A 21,742-nucleotide genomic window follows, 5' to 3' on the forward strand; every position below is an offset into this window, starting at 1 on the left:
GTGATTATGGGCTGGTGAAATGGAAAAATTATGTTTTGTAGAGTTACTTAGAGTGTGATTCAGGTCGCCATGGCAACATTTACTTGCTGTAGAACCATGAGCCATTCATTTAATTCCACCAATGGCCCTGGCTTTCTGATCTGGAGAAGTGGGAACAAGTTTCTCTTTCTTGAATTTGCATTTTCCGGGTTTTGACATGCCAGAATCTTCTCCAGGAGTGTTGAGTGCATCTTCACCTCCTCAAAGAAAGGAAAAGAAACATAAATTTAGCATGATCTGGCGAGGCTTCTCCTGTCTTCCTGGCAAAGATTGCTTCACAAAGAGAACATTGAGCAGATGCAAATTTGGCAGCTCTGCTGCCATTCACTGCAATTGCTTCGTCTTTTCTTGTCAGTTGTCCCTCCAAGTATGCTCGAGGTGTTTGAACATGCTTTTGTTCAGGCTAATCGGGCCCTTCTCGCTGTCCCCGCAGGCTCTGGAAGCTGAGAAGCCAAGCGGCATCCACGTGTTTGCTGTCCTGCTCCACGCTCACCTGGCTGGCAGAGGCATCCGGCTGCGACATTTTCGCAAGGGGGAGGAGATGAAGCTGTTGGCTTATGATGATGACTTTGATTTCAATTTCCAGGAGTTTCAGTATCTGAGGGAAGAGCAAACCATTTTACCAGTATGTGTTTGTGTATGTGTGTGTGTGTTCTGTTTCGCTGAACGTCATGAGAGTCACGAGCTGATCTGTTGAGATGGAGCAACGATGATGCTTCCTTGCCAAACAGATTGCTCATCACCACATACTCTTAAAGCCAAGCACTGTGGGCATTGCATAAAGCACGGGGAATGCCTTTGATCTGTGTTCCAAAACTGAAGCTCACCTTCTTACCATCCATGCCCCAGGGCAATGCAAGTTCTTGATTAAAGGAAAAAAATTAAAAAAAGAAAAGAAAAAAAGAAAGAGCTCAGACTCTGATCACTAGACATTAATTTGTTACCATTTTTCTTGGTTTGTCAATTAGTGATCTGGGTTGCGATTCTGGCAATGGTAAAATTTGACATTATTTATGTTGTCTTGGAAAAAGAACATATATTTTAGTAGTATTGTTTCACCAAAAAATGCACATTAAGGATCATTATTCTATTAGAAAAGGTATTCATACAGTTAACTACACACTGTTTTTTGATCCAGTTTGCAACAGTCCTTGGGACTATGATAAAAGAAAAGAACTGTGGTCTTGCCATAGCGATGCCTTTTATTTTTTAGAATTTTTCTGATGCTTCCCTTTTCCAATTATTTTATTCGCTGTCCACCAAGCTCACAAGTCACAGAATTTCCTACCCTTACTCCACTCTTTTTGCTTATTTATTTATTTATTTTTATTTTGGCATGTGTGGGGGTATGAGTACTTGGTGCATGTACATGTGTGTGTTCACATTAACACATATATGGAGGCCAGAGGAAGATGTTGGATGTCCTCCTCTTCTGCTCTTCTGCCTTATTTCCCTGAGACAGAGTTTCTTAGTGAAACTAGAATCTAACCCTCTCTGGTTAGGCTAGCTGACTAGGGATCCCAGTGAGCAGCCTGTCTCTACCTCCACTGCGGATGGGGTTAGAGGTGTGTGCAGCCAGCCCCGTCTGGCTTTTTACGTGGGTACTGGGGCATTTACTTGGGTCCTCATGCTTGCAAAGCAAGTGCTCTTACCCTCTGAATTATCTTTCCAGCCCCGCCCACTCTTAAAAGGTAAATTCTTGGCCTGGTGAGATTGCTTAGTGGTTAAGGCACTTGCCTGCAAAGCCAAAGGACTCAGGTTCCATTCCTTAGGATCCTCATAAGACAGATGCAGAAGGTGGTGCATGCGTCTGAGGCTGGAGGCCCTATCATGCCTCTCTCTCCCTCTCTTAATCTGCCTCTTTATCAGATAAATAAATAAATAAATAAATAAATAAATAAATAAAATATTTTAAAAGCTAAGTTCTTATAAAATTTGTGAAATGACAGTTACAAAACATGTCTTCTCTTTGTAATACTTGGAGTAGAATTTTTAAATGGAATAGATTGTCAGGGAGAAGGCATAGAGAAAATAGGAAAATAGAAGAAATTTATGAAGAGGAGAGAGCCCTACTTTTTTTGAACAGTCACCCTTTATGTTCATAGACTTGAATCTTTATTCCTTTTAAAAATTCTTTGATACACCTTGGGAAGAAAACGTTTGTGAAATTAATTTGTCGAGATTCCTAAGGACTCTTTCTGTTGGTCTCAGTGCTTGCTGTACTGTCTCAGCACTTCCTAACCAGTGTGTCCTTGAGTGAGACTCACGTATGTTAGGATGCTGCTCATCATAGCCTCTGAGAGGTGGTGCAGGGAGTGAAAGCCCAGCAGCAGGTATACAAAGGAAGCGGCCTCAGTGAGGTTCATGGACAGTTGTTCCATCAGCTTTCCTGATGTGGTGCCACAATAAGATCACCATTTGCCATGCATGTTTTAACGTTTGAAGAGTTGGAAAACTCTAGCACATAAATTACTATTAATTGGCCTCATAATTCTGTTCGAAGGGAATAAAGGCATGACTAAGCCTTATGGAAAATAATGTAAATGGATAAGTCATCACAGTAACTAGTATTGTGATGAACATTTTGCTAAGTACTCTTTACTAAGGATTAAATATGCATTCTGTGATTTAATCTCCTCATACCTGTTGTGAAAGTATGTGATATCTTGTTATCATTTTTAGTTAAAAGTCTGTTCCCTCACTGTTTTTACCATTGTAGATAGAGACATCTACAATGCTGCATACTCACCAGGGCTTAAGGACCATCTTTGTTTGCTGGTTACATATGTAACCCTAGAATAAAGCACAGCATAGGTCTTTTGAATCAAATTACTTGATACAGAAATTATTTATAGTTGGTCTATCAATATCTATATGTTAGATTAAAAAAAGAAGGCAGTGTGAAACTTCAACCTGAATACTCTTGCTTTTATATTTTAGGGGGACAACCTAATTACGGAGTGTCGCTACAACACAAAGGATAGAGTTGGGATGACTTGGGTAAGGACATTTTATTATTTATTGAGGTTTATTTATAATGAGGAAGAAAGTACCTTTGATTTTAAAGGGAAACAAACAAAAACATTTCTCTTTGGAAACAATTCTTTTTTAAATCTTTTGTTTTTATTTGAGAGAGAGAGAAAAAGATAGAGAGGGCAGGGGGGAGGAGGAAGGGAGAGAATGAGCATGCCAGGGCCTCCAGCTGTTGCAAATGAACTCCAGATGCATGTGCCACCATGTGCATCTGGTTTACGTGGGTCCTGGAAAATCAAATCTGGGTCCTTTGGCTTTGCAAGCAAGCACCTTAACTGCTAAGCCATCTCTCCAGCCTGGAAACAGAGTTCTTGACATTTTCACCACGAAGCATCATAAAGGTGAAATCAGGGCTGTTTTTAGTTTCTTATCATACTTCAAAACCTTAACAACACTATGAAAATAATTATCGTGTAATTTATTGGCTCTTAGATGGAAAGATACCCTTCCTTATCTTTTCTTTTTTCCTTATCAAATATTATATGTGGTCATTAATTGTCTGTTTACTTAGGTCTTTATTTAGATAAAATCCAGACTTCAAAACGAAAATGAACCCCATGAACTCAGAGCCTCTGACTCTCAGAGAAGTCTGGCCCAACAGATTAATTGGGAACTTCTGCAAAACACTGAAGAAATAGATATATCATCCTTGCTCAGAGTCTTCTAGGAGTACAAGCAGAGAACATCTCCTGCCAACTCATTTTCTGAAGCTAACACAGTCTTAAGAGTAAAACTACAAGGATGAAAGAGGGAAATACCAAACAAAACATTAACAAACTAGATCCTGTTTTATGTATAGATCTAATGTTATAATTGATTTGGTTGTAGAAAAAGAATATAAACTTAGCTTAGTCATAAAATATGTCATTTCATGTTAATAGATTGAAAGGAAAAGGTATGAACATCCCAAAAAGGATAGAAAAAATAAATAAAAGAACATCAAAGGGGGAAGAAAAGGACATGAAGCAAAGAACAGGAGAAATTTCTTTGATTATATAATAGTTAGCTAAAATAAAATAGGTACCTCATATTAATTAAATACTATAAATATATATTATTTTTTTATTTATTTGAGAGAGCGATAGAGAGGGAGGGAGAAAATGGGCACACCAGGGCCTCTTACCACTATAAATGAACTCCAGACACATGTCCCACCATGTGCACCTGGCTTACATGGGTACTAGGGAATTGAACCTGGGTCCTTAGGCTTCATATGCAAGTGCTTTAACCACTAAGCCATCCCTCTAGCCCCTAGAAATATATATTTATAATACAAAGACTACAAAAATATTTATTACTGTTTCTTCTCAGCATTGTACAGGATTGCATTGCAGTGCACTGGAAAGGAAAGGAAATGTAAGTTTCAGGAAGTAAGAAGGAAAACAATAAATGACACAAAAATTTCTTCCAAGATTTATATTAAAAGGTACATTGAGGGGGTTACTGAAGAGATGGTCATGAGGTTAAGGTGCTTTCGTATGAAGCCTAAGGACCCAAGTTGGATTCCCCAGATACCACATAAACTAGATGTACAAGGTGGCACATTTATCTGGAGTTCATTTTCAGTGGCTAAAGGCCCTGGTGGGCCCATTCTCTCTAATAAGTAAATAAGAATAATAAAAAATATTAAAAATGTACATTGGGAATGGAGAGATGGCCTAGCAGTTGCCCATGAAGCTAAGGACCCATGTTGAACTTCCCAGATCCCACATAAGCCAGACATAGAAGATGACACATGCACAAGGCAGAGTTTCATTGCAGAGGCTGGAGGCCCTGGGGTGCCAATTCTCTCTCCCTCTCTCCCTCTCTCTGTCTCATAAGAAAGTACATTGTATTTTAATGTTGAGGCCACTATCTTGAGTCCATGTACTATAAAGATATAAGTTATGGAGAAACAAAGTTCTGTATTAGATGTATATAGTCTCTACACTGAAAATATAAATCTTTGTTGTAAGACAGTAAAGAACACCTGAAAAAATTAAGAGATGCTATTTTCATGGATTCTAGCCTAAAGAACATTATGTTCTTTGTGAAAACTTTCTTATGAAACCAGTGCCATGTACAGTGATTATACGCTCATAAACTAATAAAAATCAAACACAAAAGAGCTAAGTAAAATAAAGACTACTCTTCTACTCAAGCTGGCCTATAAATTTTGTGTGATTCCAGTAACAGAAATTTAGCGAAATTTTATGACTCGGGTTTTTGTGTCTTCAGATGTCTTTGCTGAGCCATGACTGCAAAAGTTTTCTAATTTTTTCATTTTTGTAAAAATGCCTACATTTTTAGCTTTTAATGCAGCAAGTTCTAGTGTATACATAGGAGATTGAAGGGCTAAGACCAGGTAAGACTGCTAAAAATATCAAGCTGAGAAATAAGCTAAAATATATGAAACTGCATTTCAAAGCTGTGGTGACTAATACAATGTGGTACAGGTTTACAGTTAGAGCAGTGTAACAGAATTGGAATTCTGGAAACATGCCACAAGTCCAACATGTAGAAATTTGATTTGAGGTTGACAAAGTATTAAGATAAGTAGGAATGTGTAGGTTATATTATAAAAATGCTGTCACAAGTGATAGTCATTGTGAGAAAAAGAAAACTTTTTCATTTTTTAGTACTTTCTTTCTCTCTTATTTGGATAATTTCTATTAGCCAGTCTTTAAATTAATTGACTCCTAGGTTATCTCAAATCTCTGTTGAGCTCATCATGTGAGTTTTCACTCAGTCTTGGCACCTCCAGAACTAGATATTCTGTTTGTTTGGGTCTTTTTTTATTACTTTATTTTATTTTTTGTTATTTTCTGTCTCTGCTGTCATTTGCCATCTGCTTACTTGTTAAGAACATAATTGCCTTTAATTGCTTGTTCACGTTTTTCTCTTAATTCCTTGAACATATTCATATTGTCTTTTCATGCTTTGTTCAACCTAACTCATTTATAGTCTCACGGTAATTACTACTGAATTATTTACCTTGGCATGCAGATTGCAGTTTACTGTTTCTTTTCATGTCATTAAGTTTTTGTTGAAAACAGGACATAGCAAAATATATCTTAGAAACTCTGGACTCTGTTCCCCTGATGGTCTTTGAAAGTTTAATATATGGTAGCTAACTACTTAGATCCAAGGTGTGTATCTGTCTTCTCTGTGGTATGTAGCAGTTACTTACAGACATAAAAATATGGCCCCAGGCAATTTATTTCAGTTAGGCAGGTAGATGAAGAGTTCAAAGCCATTCTTAGCTACAAAGGTCAAGACCAGCATGGGCTGCACATTTCTCCTTCAAAACAAAACAAAAATTCCATCAAATGAATTTGTTGTTATCATGCACACCAAACATCTAGAGCCTCTAAAGTGTCTACTGAGGTAAATGTTCCGTTAAATCAGCAGAAAGAGATTATTAGGTTATTTAAGAAAAATGACTTTTAAAGAGTTAAAGATAATTCCAGTATTTTTTAATATATCAGTATATTTTTCAAACTTAAGTCATTTAAATTAATATTTGTCATCTTAGCCGCTTGCAGGCTTGAAATAGGAAAGTTGTGAGTTCAAAGTCTGTCTGAGTAAATTCAAGACCAGCCTGAATAACTTATTGAGACCCTGTTTGTAATTTTTTTTTTTAAGTGTTAAGACTGTAGCTCAGTGGTGGAGTGTTTGCCCAGCATGGATAAGGTCTTGTATCTAGTTCTCCAGCACTACAAAAATAGTGATTACCAACTGTTACTATTCAGTTTTAAGACCATACCTCTCAGAATTGGAAGGAACTCTATAACCTTGTTGGCTTTTGTGCCTTGTGCCTCAGAACCGGTGGAACTTACACTTTTCTCAATGAAACATCTCCATTTTCAGGGAGGACTAAGCACCAGGAATGAAATGTGTCTCTCCTACCTTCTTTATTACCCAAGAATCAACCTCACCCGCTGTGCCAGCATCCCGGATATCATGGAGCAGCTGCAGTTCATTGGCGTGAAGGAGATCTACAGGCCTGTCACGTAAGTATACATGGATTGTGTGGTAGAGGTTATTGGCCTCGAGGTGTGGGCCTCACTGTCATATTGCAATAATTATCATCTTACGGGGTTATTTTATGTGCTGTTCTCTTTAATCGCTTGGGAAACCAAAGAAGCTTCTTGATTGTTGTGTCCAGGTACCCAAACCTCTGTCAGGATCAGTGGTTTGCTTAGAGGACCTGAAGGACCAGCTCCTAGCTGTATTCAGGGATAATCTTCATACAGGATAAAAACACTAAGCAAAATGGATAGGGGAAAGGGATGTGAGTCCTTCCACATATGTGGAGTGCCTTTGGCAGGAACACAGTGAAGTGGAGTAGAAGATATGTGAGGAGGTGGGTCAAAGCACGTGGGAGAGGAACTTATGGACAGTGACAAGAAAAACTAAGTTATATAAGCAAAACCCATTTGGCTACTGTATTGAGTATGAGGGTAAGATCAAAAACTAGAGCTGGGCAAGGTGAGAAGCCACTCATTGTTCACGGTGCAGTCTCTCATAGGGGCCTGACACCAGATGCCATGATCTGTTTGGTCAGGTATCTTTGAGGGAGTTTGCCCTTCTTTTAATTACATTTTCTTTGAGAATTGGTTCTCTTTACTTGCTTTCAGCAGTTTGTTTGTTCATTCCCTTCAAGGCCCTTTTACTTCAATCTTTTCTTTTGTAAAATTTGAATATTTGTCAGCTTATTCTTTTCCAGCTTTTCCTACTCACAGGAAAGCTCAGCCTGAAGCTGGTGTCTGTCCCAATGCTAAGAGAACGCACGCTCCGTAACATCTTGTCTTTCCCTGAGTTTCATTCATGGGTTGATTTGCTTCTATCCACTTTTCTGTAGCCTGAGGGCAAAGGGATGAGTTAGGAAATGGCTTGTACATTAAGACTGGACTTTTAAAAAAATCAATTAAAATTTTTTCAATCAAAAAATTTTAAAATGTTTTTCATCTTATCAAAATGATTTTAAATGCGGCTGGCAGTTCCCAGTCATGAGCCTGTCCTACTCCCTCGTCTCATGGTCCTCACTTTCTCCTCTTTAAGCTTCTGCCGAGTTTCTGTTTGGGTACTTTGGAGCTTGTGTTCTTTTTTTTTTTTTAAGTATTTTTTGTTCATTATTTATTTATTTATTTGAGAGTGACAGACACAGAAAGACAGATAGAGGGAGAGAGAGAGAATGGGCGCGCCAGGGCTTCCAGCCACTGCAAACGAACTCCAGACTTGTGCGCCCCCTTGTGCATCTGGCTAACGTGGGACCTGGGGAACCGAGCCTCGAACCGAGGTCCTTAGACTTCACAGGCAAGCGCTTAACCGCTAAGCTATCTCTCCAGCCTGGAGCTTGTGTTCTTGAAAGTAGTCAAGTATCCTTTCTAGTTTTAAAGGGCCTTCAATCTCTACTTACTCTGTATTTATATATAGACTCTGTGCGTACAGTTAGTGCCTAAGAAATATTTGTAGATGTCATGAACGTAGAAGCAAAACTGTCAAGAGGAACAAGGGCTAATGGGAGGGAGAGGGCCAGTTTTCCTATATATTTATGAGCAATCTTTTATATAATTTTCTTCTCATCTTATGTTTCTATGGTAGCTGTCTCATTGCTTACTTATGCTGAAGTATTCTTATCCCAAACTTCCAAACACATTTGAATCTAGGTATTTTTTTGTTTTTCCACACCACAGTATAAGGATTGGGTGACTCATTTTTGCACACACATTTGTGTATTTTGAAAGTAAGGGGATTATGAGAGTGGTGTGGGACTGTACTCCACATTAGAATAAGAGCATTATTCATTCCTCTGATTTATTAAAACTGTTCAAAGGCGGTTTTCTGTCTGGTGGGTGAATCACTTTCCTGGAAGAGTGTGGCAGCTTAATCAGGCTGTCCAGTCTGTTGCCACCCTCAAGCCGGCCCTCTGTTGGGGAGACTCCATTTGGCTGGGTGCTTTTCAATGTTCATTTGTTCGAGAGTGGGAGCAGGGTTAGGAGATGGGCCATGTTGCGTGAATTTCCCGGCTTCTTTCTGTCACAAATACCTTGTAAAGTTTATATATGTTTATAGTATCATTATGCTGTGTCTTTTTTGTGTCTACTTTGATGATCTGTTTTTAATAGTTATAGTCAAATTGGTTAAAGTGCAATTTACAATCAAGTGTACTTATTTTAAGTAGATGCTAAAAATATTTTATCATATATGTGAAGGCATGGCAATACTACCTCCCATATACAAAGCCTCAAGAAGCGGAAAATCTGCCTTATGTTGCTATACATTAATTTGTTAATCTGTAGTTTTTATGTAAATTGGAATGGACTGCAGGGCGCTCTTTTGTGTCTTTCACTGAGAATGTTTCCGATTTTATCTATGCTTGTGAATAGCTAAGCAGTAGGTATCTTTTTTTTTTTTCTTGCCTAGTAATATTGCCTGTGAGGATACGCATAGCAATTTATTAGACTGATGTGCCCATTGTAAGGCACTGGTATTGCTTCCAATTTCCAGCTGTTATGAGGAAAGCCCATATGAACACTAGTATATGACTTAAGGTGTGGATCTGTGTTTTTACTTGTCTAAGTTACTATCTAGTTCATGAGATTCTAAATATGTTCTCCAACATTATCCTGTCTTTTTGAATTCTTATCAGTAATGTACCAGGACCTTTTTTAAAAAACTTAGTATTATTACTGATTTTTTTAAACAGTCTTTAAATTTTATCCATAGATAGATACGGCTAGCCTCAGCTGACCTTGAACTCACAATTCCCCTGCCCCAGCTTCCATGATAATGGGGCTACAGGCATGTGCTACCACAGCTGGCTTAATTTTACCCACTTTAGTATATTTTTCGTCACAGCTTCCCTTTTTGGCTAATGGTGTGGGTCGTGTTTCACATGCTTACTGGTCACTGTGAGGCAGGTAAACTGTGCACCATGAGCAACTTGTGGTAGTCTATGAAGTTTCGTCACATTCCTCACATTCTGGGCAGTGAGCATATTGCTGACAGGTAAGTGATCACAAAGGAGACCTGGGGTTGCGAGGTTTGGGAAAACTCTGCTTGATGGACAGACCCTGACTGCACATACCTCACTACACTGCAGCTCCTGCACCCTGGCAAGCAGCTGGTCCTGGGTCTTACAACCCACATCAACGGGACTGGCTGCGCTGCAATGTGGAGGACATCTGTGACCAGGAGGTTGCTGTCATCCACATGGACTGCTATAGCAGAATGCCTTAGATTTTGCATGCAAAAAACCATAGAGATATATTGCTCGCCATAAGGAGGTTCAAAAGTCCAAAATCACAAAATCTCATTCAGGATCTGGTGAGGACTGGTTCTCTGGTTCTGCAATGGTGCCTTCTTTTGTAGTCCTCATAAAGATCAAACATCTTTTTTATTGGATGTATACTTTGTGGTCTCTGTGTGTGTGTGTGTGTGTGTGTGTGTGTAAGTGTGTACTAGTAGTAGGTGCACATGCAGGTGTTTGTATGTGGGTATGGAGGTCAGAGGTTGATACTGGGTGTCCTCAGTTTCTCTCCATCTTATTTTTTAACACAGGATCTCTCACAGAACCCAGAGCTCACAAATTTGTTTAGGCTAGCTAGCAAGTGAGCCCTGTGTGCCTGCCTGTCACCCTTTCCCCAGTTTTGGTATTAAAGGTGGATGTTGGGGATCAAACTCAGGTCCTCATGGAACTACTGAACCATCTTCTCAGCCCCTCGGCAAGAAGTGTGGAGAGATGCAAACATTCATGCCATAATATGAGCTAGCTAGGATCAGTCTTTCACTTTTCCAGCTATTTCTTCTCTAGTACAGGCTGTTACATTCCTAGCACAGTCTATAAATAATTTTATTAGAGCTAGAGCTAGAAAGATAATATTATTGGTCTAAGACTAGCTAGAGACTTTCCTGCAGTCATGTGTGGAGAATGCATGCATGTGTGTAAATGCGTGCATGTATGTGTGTTGTGTTTCTTTTTGCTTAGAAATTTTTCTAAATATTTTTATTTATTTATTTGCAAGCAGAGAGAGGTAGGGAGAAATGAAAGAATAGATGTGTCAGAGCCTCTTGACATTGCAAGTGAACTCTAGACTCATGCACCACTCTGCATCTAGCTTCACGTGGGTACTGGGGAATCAAATTTTGGCCGCCAAGCTTTGCAAGCCAGTGCCTTTAACCACAACCATCTCTCTAGCCTGCTTCTTAGTTTTGTTTTGTTTGTTTTTTTTTTTACTCAAGTTTTTGTGTGCTGTTTAATTGGATCACTTGATTTCTTATTGAATATTATAATTCTTTATATTTTGAACATTGGTCTTTTGCCAGATAATTTCTCCCCAATTCAGTTTCATTTCTAACTGTATTTATTATAACTTCATGCTATAATTTTGTGGATTGTTTTGTGCTTTTGATCTTCTTTCTAAGAAATTCTTTCCTACCAGTCATTGTGAATGTTTTTTTCTGTGTTTTTCTTCCTTCTAAAATGTTTAGTTTTAACTTTGACATTAATATTGATGATTCATTTTGAGTAATTTTTTTCATGTAGCTTGTAGATTATTGTTTTAGTGGAAATCTTCAAATAAGAACAAGTAATCTCTAAAAGGACAATTGTTTTATTTTTCCAAGATTAATTTAATACTCTAGATTAATTTCATTTTACATACATAATTCAAAAACTTGTACAGTAAGAAGTTTAAAACTTCTTTTTTTTAAAAAAATGAACATTCTGGGAGACTTTACTAAGCTCAGGGCATGAAGAAGGACACCAAGAGCCACTGGTCCTGCTCACGGGCTGAGAGGATACCCTAGCATTAAGAGCAAGAATTGGAAATTTCAAAAAAAATTGAAAAATTGCTTCATCCATGGGCAAAGAGTTTAAAATACAAACCAAACCTGCTAGTATCTAAAGGGGATTATATTAGTCCTATAGAACAATATGGAAGCACAAATACCTCAGCAATCATGCAACCTTCTCCTCCATGAACATGGTATGCTTCTCCCCACATTGAAGAGGCCCTTCATTTTTCTCAGCACGGTTTTGTAATTTTCAGTGTAGGCATTTTCACATGCTTTGTTAATATTTACCTTTATGTTTTATCTTTATATTCTAATGTTTTAATCTTTGTTATTTCTAAGCTTTATCCACTGACTTTTTTGTGTTTTGTTCATCTTTACATCATCATATGTTTAATAATTTATTTATTTTGAGAGAGAGAGAGAGGGAGAGAGAGAGAGAGGCAGATACAGGGAGATTGGGCACGCCAGGACTTGTAGCCACTGCAAACAAAATCCAAACACATGTGTCACCTTGTGCATCTAGCTTAACGTGGGTGCTGGTGAATCAAACCTGGATCCTTAGGCTTCTCAGGCAAATACCTTAACCACTATGCCATCTCTACAGCCCCTAATTTTTGACTGGACATAAATTTTATGTTGATTAGCACTATAGTTTCTTGATGTCTTAAAGAGCTTTGTCAGTGTGGCTTTAGAATGACATTTAAGGCTTATATGACTGTAGCTCTGACCCATCCTCAGGTCTCTACGAAGCGCCTGCGTCATCAGTACAAAACCTTCCACTGGGGAGCTTGAATGGCTGCCAGGTTTCTGTGAGCTCTGGGGATCACTTGGTTTACATTTTCTACCTATTCTTTGCCCAGTCTTGTGGAATGTTATGCTAAATATAGCTGGCTCATCACTTAGTTGCATGCTTACTTGAAGCTTACACTGATTTTTAAAGAGCTGGGTACACTTTTAAAATTCCAGGGCTTCCAGCTCCCTTAACCTACTGAGACTGTCATTTTATTACTTAGAAACACCCCTTTCTGTCTTGTTGTCCAGAAAATGCTTCCAGGCAGAAAGCTGGATGAACATGCCTTTCAAATGCTGCATTATTTCTTCCCTTTGCTTCATCGCTTTCTGCTGCCTGTTCTCCAGTCTCCAGAAATAGCTGTTTTGTCTACTTTCATTTGTAAGTATTGGAGTGTTGTGTTTTTTAGCAACGTGGTATTAGTTCCTCTAATGTGGCCAGAAGTGAAGAGCCATTAATGGGTTTGTGTTTGTTTTACCAATATTTGATCATACGTTTATTTGCTAAATGGCGGATCATCTATAAGGTTCTTCATTCTGCCATATGTGTATAGCACAGTTCCTTGGCTAAGACTTTCCATCTATTTTTCTTCCTCCTCCCCTCTCACTCTCAATAAAGACTATAGCAATAAAAGTTTAAAAACAGCAGCAGGGCTCCCAGGGAGGCTCAGGTAAGAAATGAAACAACCATTGGTTATTTTATTCCGTCTGCTTTTTAATTTATTCAGAACAGAAGAGCAAACGCTAAACACCATTGCAGTATTAAATACTTCATCAGTCACTACAAATTTATGAATTCAAATTACCTTGTTTTAGGAAGAAAATTAAGACTTACTCTACTGTGTATTGGAGTAAATTCTTCCATCTTCGGAGAAAAACACATCTCTGAGTTTAAATTGGAGTTACAAAAGAAAGTTAATGAGTGCTAGCATCAATACTATTTATTAACTTACTGGTGTGCACTTGTGCACGGCATGTGTTTTGTGCCTGAGTGTGGGTGTGTATGTGTGTGCCTTGGTGTGCGTGTAGAGGTCAGAGAACCCCTTTCAGGTGCTAGCCCCTCCTTCCATCCCCTCTTGAGGAAGGTTCTTTTACTTACTTCTCCATTTGCCAGGCTAGTTTGTCCAGGAGCTTCCAAGAAATCCTTCTGTCTCTGCCTGCCACATAACCATGGGTATGCTGGGGTTAAAGAAATCTCTCAGAGCTTCTGGCTTTTACATATGTCTTGGGAATCTGAAGTCAGGTACTGAGAATTATACAGCAAGTTGTTTATCCAGTGAATTGCCCTCCTACTCTGACACAATTTATTTTTTGATTAAGTATCGTGTTATATTGTAAAAAGTTTATATGTGTACCTGGATAAACATTTACACAGTACAGAGATGTACAGAAATGCATTGCCCATTATTCTCTACAATAGTCCTTTATTTTTCTGTGTGTGTGTGTGTGTGTGTGTGTGTGTGTGTTTCTGGAAATTGAACCTACCACCCAATACATACTAAGCAAATTCTCTCCCACTGACCTATATTCCAAGCCCAACATTCTTCATAATTCTAACTATCTTAATCCCAGCAATAGTGGAGATATCTGTCACTTTAGGATAACCTTTTTTCTGGTCTTTTTTGAGGTAAATAATTAGTATATTCTCTTTCCTAAGCCTTTTTATCTTTTTTCATCTGTATGTCTCCTCTTTTCTCCAAGATTTTGAGAATTTTTTCAGTTCTCATTGTTCGTGTGCATGTGGCGGGGGTAGGTGTGTGCTGCATGGGCATGGGCATGTGCTCAGGGGGCTTCTCTTCTTCTTCCTTCCATTCTTTTTAGACAGTGTATCTCTTGCCAATGTGGTTTGCCAGCTTCTGAATTCTCCCAGCCCCGCCACCCATTTGTCCAGGTGTGTTGGAATGACAGACGTGTTTAATCAGGCTCTACATTCGCAGTGAGGGAGATTGACTAGGGCCCTCAGGTTTGCAGCAAGTGCCTTCAACCACTTAGCCATCTTCCCAGACCCTCTTTAATCCCAGTACTCAGGAGGCAGAGGTAGAAGGATTGTCGTTAGTTTGAGGCCACCCTGAGACTCCATAGTGAATTCCAGGTCAGCCTGGGCTAGAGTGAGACCCTACCTCGAAAAACCAAAAAAATAAAAAAAAAAAAATTGAGAATTTGAAACTGGACAAAATAAGAGACAATGATGCTGTTTTAGAGAAGTTGTTGACTGCATTGTCAGATTTTCCATCCTTAGACATTGTCTCTAATATATGAACCACTGACTCGGCCTTTTCCACATGAGTATCCTGCAGGTTAACACATCTGGCTATTTCTGTCACCTCATGCTGTAAAATCTCAGCAAATATCAATTGATTGACTTCTCATAGCACAAATGCTTTTAGATTTCATTTATGCATGTTGGATTCAAAATCACCTGACCAGCAAGGCTGCGGAGTGCTCACAGTTAACCACCTACACAGTTTAGAAAAAATAATAAATAAAACAAACCAGGTGCCCTCTTGTGGTACTTTTTGGGGTTGCCCTATCTGGCCTTCAGCATTCTCTGGTTCTAAAGTTGATGTTCTTGTTTCAAAATTGTTGTCTTTTTTCTTTTTCTTTTTTTAAAATTTTGTTTATTTTTATTTATTTATTTGAGAGCGACAGACAGAGAAAGAGGCAGAGAGAAAAAGAGAGAGAGAGAGGGAGAGAGAGAGAGAGAGAGCAAGAGACAGAGAGAGAATGGGCACGCCAGGGCCTCCAGCCACTGCAAGCGAACTCCAGATGCATGGGCCCCCTTGTGCATGTGGCTAATGTGGGTCCTGGGGAATTAAGCCTCGAACCAGGGTCCTTAGGCTTCATAAGCAAGCGCTTAACCGCTAAGCTATCTCTCCAGCCCTTGTTGTCTTTTTTCAAAAGTAAACTTTAGGCACTGGAGAGATGTCTCAAAGGGGACGAGTGCTTCCTGCTCAAACACAAGGGACTGAAACACCTGAATTTGAGTCACCAGGAGCCACATAACCAGCTGGGCGTGGTTACATATATCTGCCCTGCAGAACTTTGAAATCAGTGAGGTTTTCAAGGCAATATGCAGATGAACATTAAAGAGGGAGCTCCCTAGCTTCTTCTCTGGTCTCCACGCAGGGCCTATGCATCTGTACACACATATACATGCGTCACACACAGGGCCTATGCATCTGCACACACATATACATGCGTCACACACATGCCACACCACACCTACGATACACTGCCCATCCCCCCCAAAGTAATTTTTAAATTTATTTGATATTTAAATGATTTAAAGAAACGATGTGCAAATTTAATAAGCTTTTACAAGTCAAGTGTTGGGTCTATACATTTTGGATTATATAATATGCCACGACAATTTGATTAGAAAATGTTACAGGTTTTAGGAAATTGCTTTATATGTTTAATGTCATGTACTGCTGATTAAATGTGATAACTTAATAATTGTCCTCAGTTTTTAAGATCTCTGTAAAATAATGCATTAAAACACAATAGAGATATGTTGGCTTTAATTAAAGGAAAAGAGGAATTTGAGCTGAAGAATGTAAGGATCTTTATATATTATCCAATGTTTCATTTTTCTCATCTAATGCTAAAATAAAGAAAAGTAATTTTCAATTTTGACACTAAAATTTTATCTTTAGCCCTGACCACCCCCCCCAAATTAATAAAGTTTATCTAGCTTACTTACGAAGATACATCCAGTATATCAAGTGAGTTATGCATATCAGAGAGACAGTAATGAAAAGAGTTCTTGAAGAGATTATGAAAATCAGATTTTAATGTTTGGATTGCTTAGCAGGCACAAGAGAAGTTGGTCATTATTGCCAATTAATGAAAGATCACAGTTTTAGGCTATCCGTCCAATGTCTACTGGTCACCCATGGTAACAACCTATAACAGACATGGTTTATTTCCTGAGAATATTTTAGAGGGGCTAGTTCAAAGTTCTAGCCCAGTCTCATCTAGGACTCACTTTGTAGTTCCAAGCCGCCCTCAAACTCATCATGATCCTTCTATCTCAGCCTCCCAAGTGCTGACAACAGAAGCATGTACTACCATGCCTGGCTTCTTTTTTTCTAGAAATCAATATTATAAAACGTTCAGTGAAATCTATCGTTCGAATATCTTTTCAAGCTGGTTGAATCATTTCTTTAAGATTTCTTCTCTAGTTCTTAGAAATGTGTCTCCTGTCGTGGCAAGTGGAAAAAGAGAATATGAAGACAGGGTACTTTTTTCTCTTTAACTTTTTGTTGTTGTTGTTGTTTGTTGTTTTCTTGAAACAGTCTCATGTAACCCAGGCTGGTCTTCAACTCACTATATAGCTAAGGCTGGTTTGACCTCATTATCCACTGGCCTCTGCCTCCCTAGCACTGGAATTACAGATGTGCGCCATCATGCTTGGCTTCAATAAAAATGTTAAACCACTGACTTAGATTCAGGTCTTTGCGCTTCTTCTCTCATTCAGGAAAGCCTGAGCCTGCAGGATAGTGGCATGGGAGGGGCTTTGGCTCTTAACAACTGTTCTAGTACTTTCAAGAACCTGCAGGTTTCTTTATTGTACCATTGGCATTACATTCTTCAGAAATGAAGCTGAAATAAGTAAATCAGTTATACTATATTACTGACATAGATAGATAGATAGATAGATAGATAGATAGATAGATAGATAGATAGATACATAGATACATAGATAGATAGATACATAGATACATAGATACATAGATACATAGATAGATACATAGATAGATAGATAGATGACTAGGTGAGACTCTACAGGGAAGCTTTCTTGGGCAAAATTAGCAAGTTCTGTCTTTATTTGGTACTTAGTCCTAGCAAATGCTAGTGAGATCATAAGTGCTTTATATACATCGTATTGCCTTTCTGTGTAAAAATGAACAAGTAGCAGTCTCTTAGTGAATGCTGAAAATGAAAGAAATATGAAATGTTTCTGAATATGATTGTGATTATTTCATTTTAGGACATGGCCTTTCATTATCAAAAGCCCAAAACAGTACAGAAATCTTTCTTTCATGGATGCGATGAACAAGTTTAAGTGGACTAAAAAGGAAGGGCTGTCTTTCAATAAGCTTGTCCTTGGCCTGCCGGTGAACGTGAGATGTTCCAAGACTGACAATGCAGAGTGGTCGGTAAGCCCAGCTTTGTTTTATCCCCCGGGAACCCCAGCAGGAACATCTAAGGTCCCCGACCACACCTGTATATCCAGTGGTCCACTCATTCTTTGATACGTCCGATAATTTATTTGCTGCAGTTATTATTTTGACCGCCTGAAAACGGAAAGCTTCCTTGAAGAAAGAACTCTGTTCTAAACTAAAGTCAAGATGACGTGGCCATGGGCTGCATGGGACCAGAGCTTTATAAAGCATGGGAATGTGGCCTTCTCCTCTACCTCTTTCCCAAGCCCTAAACACCTGCTTCTCCGGATGCTGGGCTTTTCCAACAAGCACCATCCACAGGCTTATCCCTTGCAGAAGTGGACATGTCCAGGCAGGCTGGGCCACAGTCCTGTTCTTGAAGTTGTATGTTCATGGGCTCTGTCTGCTCTCTCCTTTTCAGATTCAAGGGATGACGGCATTACCACCAGAGATCAAACGACCCTACAAAGCAGAACCTGTGGTGTGTGGCACATCAGCGTCCTCTCTCCTGCAGGGAACAATTTCTCTGGTGTTGCTCACGTGTGCCCTCTGCTTGCCAGCGTGCTGAACACCCAGTGCTTGTGATCAGCAGTACTTGGTGACCCAAGCTTCTGGGATCTGAGCCTATCATTGAGAGCCCGTGTGAAAGACTGCGTCCACTTTGGGCTTGAAGAGATGGCTGTGAAGAGTATGGAGGCCTTCGTCATATACTCCTTTCCTCCCTGCCCTCTCCTTCCAGACACCTCAAAGATGGCACCAGGCTTCTCAATTTTTCCTCAGAATTATTTGATGGTCTGTGGAGATGGATAATAAAATTTGTCCTTACTTAATAATGGTTAAAAATTGGATAAGGTTGACAGGAAACAATTTTAATTCTTTTTACATTACGTGTTATTTAAATGCTCATTGTTCAACTTGGTGTATCTCTTGGTCAGAATGCTTTTATTTTTACCATATTAAAGAAACTATTATTCAGTTTTCGGTTCGTCTTCCTCCTCTGCTTCCTCCTTCTCCTCCTCCTTCTTTCTTCAGGTGTAATTTTCCAAGTGTAACCCCAGTCCTGTCTTTAACTGTCTGTTTCTGACCTTCCCGTGACTTACTCATGAAAGCCCCACCTCAGCGACGTCTCATGCTCCTTAGTCTCCTCGCTCCCCTAAGTCTGTTGGAACCCAAACCCATCTCAGGGTTTCCCCTCTTCTTTGCTCAGTACTTCCCAGTTGAACTTTGCCTGAAGCTTGATCACTAACAAAAGAGAAAATGATTTTGATAAGTGTAGACATGATTGTGGTGACTGGGGGCTAGGGAGAAAATGGAACTGGCTGGCAACCTGGTGAGGGCCCCTGGGGGACCCCAGGTCCAAGCGGGCCCGTGAGCTGGCCCAGGAGAGGGCGAGTCAGTGTCGCCCCATTTGGTGTTTCCCACTGGCTCAGTTTGAGTCATGGTTGTTGTTACAGATTTATTTTTATATCAGTTAATAAACTAACTTTCAATATAAAGTTGCCACCAAGTGAAAAATCTCATTCTTCTGTCTCTTTTTGTTATAGTACAGCCAGATTTTGTTTATGTCCAGTTTTCATTTTTAAGCTAAACCTGTTTGGCTCATATCAATAAACTAAATGAAATTAAACTTTTGTGTACTATCTTACATACTCCTTAAGAAAAGTGATTCCATACTGGTGTTGAAAATTTCAATTAAGAGCATTACATTTTTTTTTTGTTTCACTTTTAAGCCTTTTGTTCCCTCAAATAATGTGTTCACCATAAACAATTTTGTCTTTTAAATAAATATGTCTTGGGGTGTTGACTTTTTGATTCATAAAACCTGCCCATTTGATGAAATATTTGAAATGTATTTAGTAGTTAACTTTGCTTCCTTTTGTTGGATGAATGTTACATATAAGATTCTGTGATTTTCAATCTGAATGTTTGTATGAGGAATATGATCATCTCAGTTGTTCCCTATTTGAAAGAGAAAGAGGGAGAGAGAGAGAGAGAGAGGGAGAGAGGGAGAGAGAGAATGGGCGCATCAGGGCCTGCAGTAACTGCAAACGAACTCCAGACTCGTGCGCACCCTTGTGCATCGTGGGTTCTGGGAAATCAAGCCTCAAACCGGGGGTCCTTAGGCTTCATAGGTAAGCGCTTAACCACTAAGCCATCTCTCAAGCCCTGTTTTGAGAATTCTATGGAATGCTGATTATATTCGAAGTTGTTTGATCTTATGTAGACTTCCTTAGCAGCTTGAGATGCTTTTCTTTCCAGCAAGCCCAACAGACTGCTTTATTTTATGAGAGAGAGAGAGAGAGAGAGAGAGAGAGAGAGAGAGAGAGAGAGAGAATTGGCTCACGAGGGCTTCTAGCCACTGCAGTCAAGCTCTCCAGATGTGTGCACCCTCTTGTGCACATGTGTGAGCTTGCACACTTACGTCACTGTGCATTTGGTTTACGTCGGAGTCGGACCTGGAGAGTCAAACATGAGTCCTTAGGCTTTACAGGCAGGCGCCTTAACTGCTCAGCCCTCTCGCCCGTCCTTGGGATTCTTATACATCCTCTTTCATAGAGATCTGTGCTGCCGCCTTGGATTAAGTCAACATGACCTGCTTTCTGAGTTTATCATGCAGGGATGCTCGAGACATTGGTCATGGGTTTGATCCTGAGATGCAGTCAGTATGGGGAAGATCTTTCTGGTGAATTCAGTATTTACCATGACTGAGTGTACCTTGGGTGATCTTTTTTTTTTTTTTTTTTTTTAAGGGAGCTCATGCAGGATCCTAGCAGTGATAAGGTTGATGTAGTAAACAGAGGAGATAAAGTGAGAGCTTTGACCTTTATTCTAATGATCACAGAGGCAAACAAGGGGACACGCAAGCAGTAGTTACACATACAGCTGACTCAATCAAAACACATTACTCAGCATGAAGGCCATTTCTAATTTTATATATGACATACATCACATATAAGTATTCTTACAATGAAATGCCTTTATATCTTTAAGCATCTACTTACAACTGATTTAGAATTAAAGAAATAATCATGTATATTTTCTCTTTTTTAAGACAGAGAGGGGAAATTGGTATACCAAGTCCTCTAGCCACTGAAATCAAACTCAAGATGCATGCACCACCTTGCACACATGCGTGATGTTGTGCATATGCATCTCCTTGTGTGCCTGGCTTATGTGGGTTCTGAGGAGTGAACCCTGTGTCCTTATGCATCACAGGCAAGTGACTTAACCACTAAGCCATCTCTCCAGCCCTATATGTTCTTTTTTTAAAATTTTATTCGTGTGTGTGTGTGTGTGTGTGTGTGTGTGTGTTTGTCTGTCTGTATGTCTTGCCACTACAAATGAATGCTCATCTTGCTTGACATGGGTGGCTGAGGAACTGAACCTGGGCCAGCAGGCTTTACAAGCCAGCACCTTTAACTGCTGAGCCATGTACCCAGCCTCATGTACATTTTCCAGAATTTTTATGAATGTTGATAGCTGTTCTCATCCTCCAGTGGTTCCAACAGTGACTTATTGCCTCTCCACAGAAAGAATAAATTTTCTAAGCATGATAAAATGGTAATGATTGGGGAGTTCAGATGAAGGGTATAGAGATTCATTGCATTATTTTTGCAATTATTTGGAATGATATCAGGATGAGAAGTTAACAGATGGAAGTTGTATAAGGGATCCAGACACCACAGTGAAGTGCTGCAGGTAAGTCTTCTCAATGCGATGTCCCTCTGGTTGGGGATGGCAACAGAACACTGGATTGATGATCATCCTCAGGTGCACTTCAGAAAGGAGGGTGACTTCCAGCTTACCAGCTGTGCTTAAATAGGTATGTTATCAGTTTTAAAGGTCAAAACAAAGGACCTGAAGAATACAGAGTGGAGAAGAATCCAAATTTAGAGAATCAGATAGTTTAATATATATTTTTTAAATCCACC

At 39.4% G+C, this 21,742-nt stretch overlaps 1 protein-coding gene across 1 annotated transcript in view; it reads left to right on the forward strand.

Moving 5' to 3' along the window:
* Moxd1 (monooxygenase DBH like 1) overlaps nucleotides 1-19,437 on the forward strand; it is an 85,076-nt gene extending 65,639 nt beyond the window's left edge. Inside the window, exons 8-12 of the mRNA XM_004651336.2 lie at nucleotides 473-664; nucleotides 2,980-3,039; nucleotides 6,922-7,064; nucleotides 17,636-17,804; nucleotides 18,232-19,437. Coding sequence (XP_004651393.2) covers nucleotides 473-664; nucleotides 2,980-3,039; nucleotides 6,922-7,064; nucleotides 17,636-17,804; nucleotides 18,232-18,378 — 711 coding nt within the window. The 3' untranslated portion in view covers nucleotides 18,379-19,437. The remainder of the gene's footprint in view (nucleotides 1-472; nucleotides 665-2,979; nucleotides 3,040-6,921; nucleotides 7,065-17,635; nucleotides 17,805-18,231) is intronic.
* The last annotated feature ends 2,305 nt before the right edge of the window (nucleotides 19,438-21,742 follow it).

Source organism: Jaculus jaculus, chromosome 9 (genome assembly GCF_020740685.1).
Source record: "Jaculus jaculus isolate mJacJac1 chromosome 9, mJacJac1.mat.Y.cur, whole genome shotgun sequence".
NCBI lineage: Eukaryota > Metazoa > Chordata > Mammalia > Rodentia > Dipodidae > Jaculus > Jaculus jaculus.